Genomic DNA, 4597 nt, shown 5'->3' on the forward strand with positions numbered 1-4597 from the left:
GGATTTAAAAGTTTGATAGTGAAACTATTTTATAAAGCAATATAAATCATGTCACTACTTTTGTATGGATTAAATATAATTTGTAAGTTGTTTGAAAAGTAAAAGATGAAATATATTATACGAAATCTATTATTTAAAATAATAAAAGAAAATTAACCAAAATGCATGATAATGGATAATAGACATAAATATAATGTTTGAAAAATAAAGCGCTCTAAACCTATAAACCGAATCAAATCAAACTAAACCGGTTAATTTGATTCGGCTCCATTATTGAAAAACACTTAAAATAGAACCAAACTATAACAATAGAAATATTATCGATTCAGATATATTTTTGACCAAAATCCAGTCCAAACCGAATCATTTACGCCCTAACAATATCGCCTTCGTCATCAGAGTATTGTCTTTCCCATGCTCCTCATATCGGATTATGATCTGATTTCTCAGTAGTAGGTGAATGACTCCCTATAAGTCCAGGATCTTGATGATTTTCTTTTGATTGACTTATATGAACTTGAGCATTGCTGCATTCTGGCTGATCAAACTGTGGCATCACCGTACTGGGAGAATCAGAGTTTCTAGTCTTTGGCAAAGATCCATATTTTTTGACACCGAATCTCTTCTTTGAAGTCTTGTTATGAGGAGAACAATCCACATTGGGTTTTGGATGGTTGTGCTCTCCTATGTATGTCACAACATAAATATTCTCTTTGTTTGGTTTTTTCTCCACATGTTTTTTCGCCATACATTCTTTGAAAGTGCTACATTTATAATAGTCCCTGCAAAATCATTAATACATTATTTCATGTATCAAACACCACAAAGTTGTAGCATTTTAACAACTAAAACTATATAAATGTATATAAGTATATTGATTTGGTTTTTTTAAGTTAAAAGTGAAGAATATAAAATGAGGATTGATTACTTTAATATATTTTAAATATTATAATTAGAATAAAAAGGTTGAATATGGTTTTGTAACTTAAAGCATATTTAAATATATTTAAATATTACTTTTACTTTTAGTTATTGCAAAAAAAACTTTTTGTTTTTGGTCTTTTTTATTTTGTATTAGTCCTAGCAACATTTATTCATATTAATTAGAATTCATTTTTTTTTAAATTTAAAAATTATAATTTTAAATATAAGTAAACAATTCATTTTGAAATTATTAAATTTATTTACGATTAAATAAAACAATTTGACTAAGATTCTCTTAAATTGCAAGGATAGCAGGGCATTCAACTAAAAAAATAATAATGGTAAAGGAAACGAAATATGTGAAAAAACCTTGGATATCGAGATCCTTTGATGGGTTTTTGTCCATATTTTCTCCATTCCCATGGATCTTCACCCAACTTCTCTACGCTCATATGCCATTCTACTACCTTTGGATTATCAAGCTTTCTGAAAAAAATTAAAAGTTAAAACAAAATTAATTCGACATAATATTATTGATATAGATTTAAAAATATTAAAATTTATAATACTTTACCTTTTCCTATTTTTGCTGGATTCTCCTTGTGGGCCTGCATTTGGTAAAATCTCAGAGCTAATCTGGGGTTGTAGATTTGGTAGTTGATTGCACTCTCTTGCATATTGTTTAGAAATTGATGGATGATTGTAAGCAAGATCAAAATGAGCCGTTGTGATTTCAATGCAAGTGGCGGGCTTAAGAGCAGACGGTTGAATGTTTTGATTTTGTTGGATATGTTGTTCTTCAAAGTGTTTTGGGAAATTATATATCTTAGGATGGTTATTAGTTCCATGACAACTAGGGTTAGTGTTAATCATGGTACTCATAGAAGGTGTAGTGGTTACGACACTTGGGGTAAAAATGTTTGATGGAAGGCTAGGGTAAGTGAAAGCGGCACTAATGGGTGTGGGAATATTGGTGGTAAGGCTATTGATGGTTGTGATAGGGACAATGGTCGTTGGATTTATATTAGGTATAGTATTTTCAGGACCAGTAATATCAATCGGTTGCATCTGCTGTTCGCTGATGAGTGATGGGAAATGAAAAAAATTGGAATTTTGATCGAAGTCATGATTAATAGTGCTAGTGATGGTAGTAGTGGTTATGTGGGTAGGGATAGGAATGTCGGTAGTAGTAATGGTGGCCGAGGTAGCTAGGATAGTAGTGGTGGGGGTGATGGTAACGGGGATAGTTGTGGTGTGGACGGGGTTAACGGTGGTGGGATTGAAATTGATTTTTAATTTGTCTAGTTCTATAAAATCAGTTGGTTTAAGTGGAGAAAAATTGAATGATCTATTTTCTTGGGTTAAAGAAAAATCATCAAAGTAAGATGGTGTGGTGTTTTGAGGAGACATAATGTTATTGGTAATGATGGAGGTGGTTGTTAAGGTTTGAGGTGGAGGAAGAGTTTCAAAAATGGTGGTAGGAGAAGTATAGGTGTTAGCATTGCAGCTATGAAAAATTGAAAATAGATCATAATCATCATTATCCATGGGAGAAATAGACAATTTGATGAAGGAGAATATGTCTAAAGTTGAAGACTTTCTAACAATTTATAGGAAAAGATGATTATCTTTTCAACAATTGAATCAGGTTGATATTTCCAAAGACAATTGTAACTGTTAAATAATGTGACTTTTTTTAAAAAAAAGTTCTCACTTACCATATATGAAAAGAACAAATTTATGAAGACTTTTTTAATTAAAAGAAAATCACTAATTTAGTTAATTATATCATTGAATTATATATTAGATTAAAAATAATGAGTATTTGATGAAAATTTTCATGATTATCATGCTTTCTACAAAGCATGTTTTTCATTTGTGCCACAAACATGCTTTTCATGCTAGGTATTTTGAATTTCAATTTTTAAATTTAATGCATAAATTTAATTTGATTTATAGTAACTCTTAGTATTAAGTGTATACTTATCTCTTTGAATTTTTAAATATAAATTTCAAACATTAGAGTAATTTATTATATTATTTATCTAGAAGAATCAATTATTATTAAAAAATAATTCTCACAATAAAAGGTTGCATTTTTACATTTAGTCACGAAATAAGTGTGTAATCCAGAATTTCTTTTCTCATAATGAATGGTGTATTTGTTAAAAAATTGTTCCGAAACTAGTTACACGTTCAATTTTAATATAATAATAATTTTTTAATTGTATCTAATATTTTTTATTACTTGTATCATTTTCATATTCATGTTTTTCACTTTGTCATTTTGATAATAGCAAACACTCTAATTAATTATATAAATAACTATTTTTCTCTTTTATTTATATACAACTCTTTTAATTTGTGTAAAATGATGAAATGGATATGGACAAAGGGAGTTAAATATTTTGAGTTTCAAACTAACAACATATGGAAATTAAAAAACATTGATTTCATATTGAAATAAAATAAAAAATAAAAATGGCGGAGATATAAAATCTAACCCATCAAACATCTAGTAAAAACGAAAGTTGGACATGCTTAACATATCCCTAAAAAAACTTTTAAAAGCACAAATTGGAAGTAAATTCCATCAAGTATCATAATCAACAAATAATTTGCATTAGCTAATCTATCTACACATGTATTTTCCTCTCTGAAAATACGAGATATCTTGAATCTAAATGAATGTATGGTGTGTAAACTATTCATCCATTTAATTAAAATATGTCAAATGACAATTTTCACAATAGAAAACGCACTAATGGAAAGCTTGGGTAATTTTCAAGGAAAATATTTCTCTAATTTCTCTTTTTAACATATTCGATAGCAAACATGATTTCATGCAATTCAACTTGAAATAAGATACAAACTTCAATCTTATTTGAAAAAGCTACCAAGAATGTTCCTAAATTATCCCTAAATAGTTCACCACAAGTTGATCTTCTAGTATTTTCTATTGAAGCTACATTCGTGTTGCGCTTAATCTTGTTATGACCAAGAAAGCACCAATTAACTTGTAAGATTCTAAGAAAGGGAGGAGGTTAATGCTTAATGTCAAAATATTCAATAATTTTAAACTCATGACTTGGAGAGTACATGTGCCCCTTGAAAGAAGTAGGTGGCATATAAACTAATTATTTTACACGAAGAGTGTATTTATCAAAATAAATTTTACCATTTTGAAATTTGATATAATTTATTTATTTTCCAAATTTTTCAAAGAATTATTATGATGAGAGTTGTGATTAGATTCTAAATTTGAAAACTCTAACTTCTACTAGTAATTTTGAAAAAGCTTTTGTAACTAGTTCAATCAATGTTCATGCCAAGCAACCGCTTCATCCAATGCTTGAAAAGTAAGGTTTACTTGCATATAAGAAATAAGCGGTATGAAAATTTTACATCATGATTGCAAAGTGAGCACCTCAAAACAATATGCATTCCCATTTGAATACGACTTTTTTCTGTTGAAATATTATGATGCATTTACTTCCAACATGCTAATAATTTAGCAGGTGGTATGTATGAACATTCTCTAGAAACACTATGTGTACATCTTTAATTTTGCATCCCAGCCAATTGTAAGTCCATATATCAATGTTCTTCCTATTACCAACTTGGAATCTACTATTAAGTCAATGTTGTACTTGGGTGCAGGTAGTGCTAAGAC

General features: G+C 29.0%; 1 protein-coding gene across 1 annotated transcript; it reads right to left on the minus strand.

Moving 5' to 3' along the window:
• Positions 1-380: 380 nt before the first annotated feature.
• LOC131620250 (probable WRKY transcription factor 26) lies at positions 381-2472 on the minus strand. Its single transcript, XM_058891250.1, has 3 exons — positions 1499-2472; positions 1294-1410; positions 381-782 (listed from the first exon to the last, which is right to left on the minus strand). The coding sequence occupies exons 1-3, from the start codon at positions 2470-2472 to the stop codon at positions 422-424; spliced, it is 1452 nt and encodes a 483-aa protein (XP_058747233.1). The 3' UTR covers positions 381-421.
• Positions 2473-4597: the final 2125 nt, after the last annotated feature.

Source organism: Vicia villosa, linkage group LG7 (genome assembly GCF_029867415.1).
Source record: "Vicia villosa cultivar HV-30 ecotype Madison, WI linkage group LG7, Vvil1.0, whole genome shotgun sequence".
Lineage (NCBI taxonomy): Eukaryota > Viridiplantae > Streptophyta > Magnoliopsida > Fabales > Fabaceae > Vicia > Vicia villosa.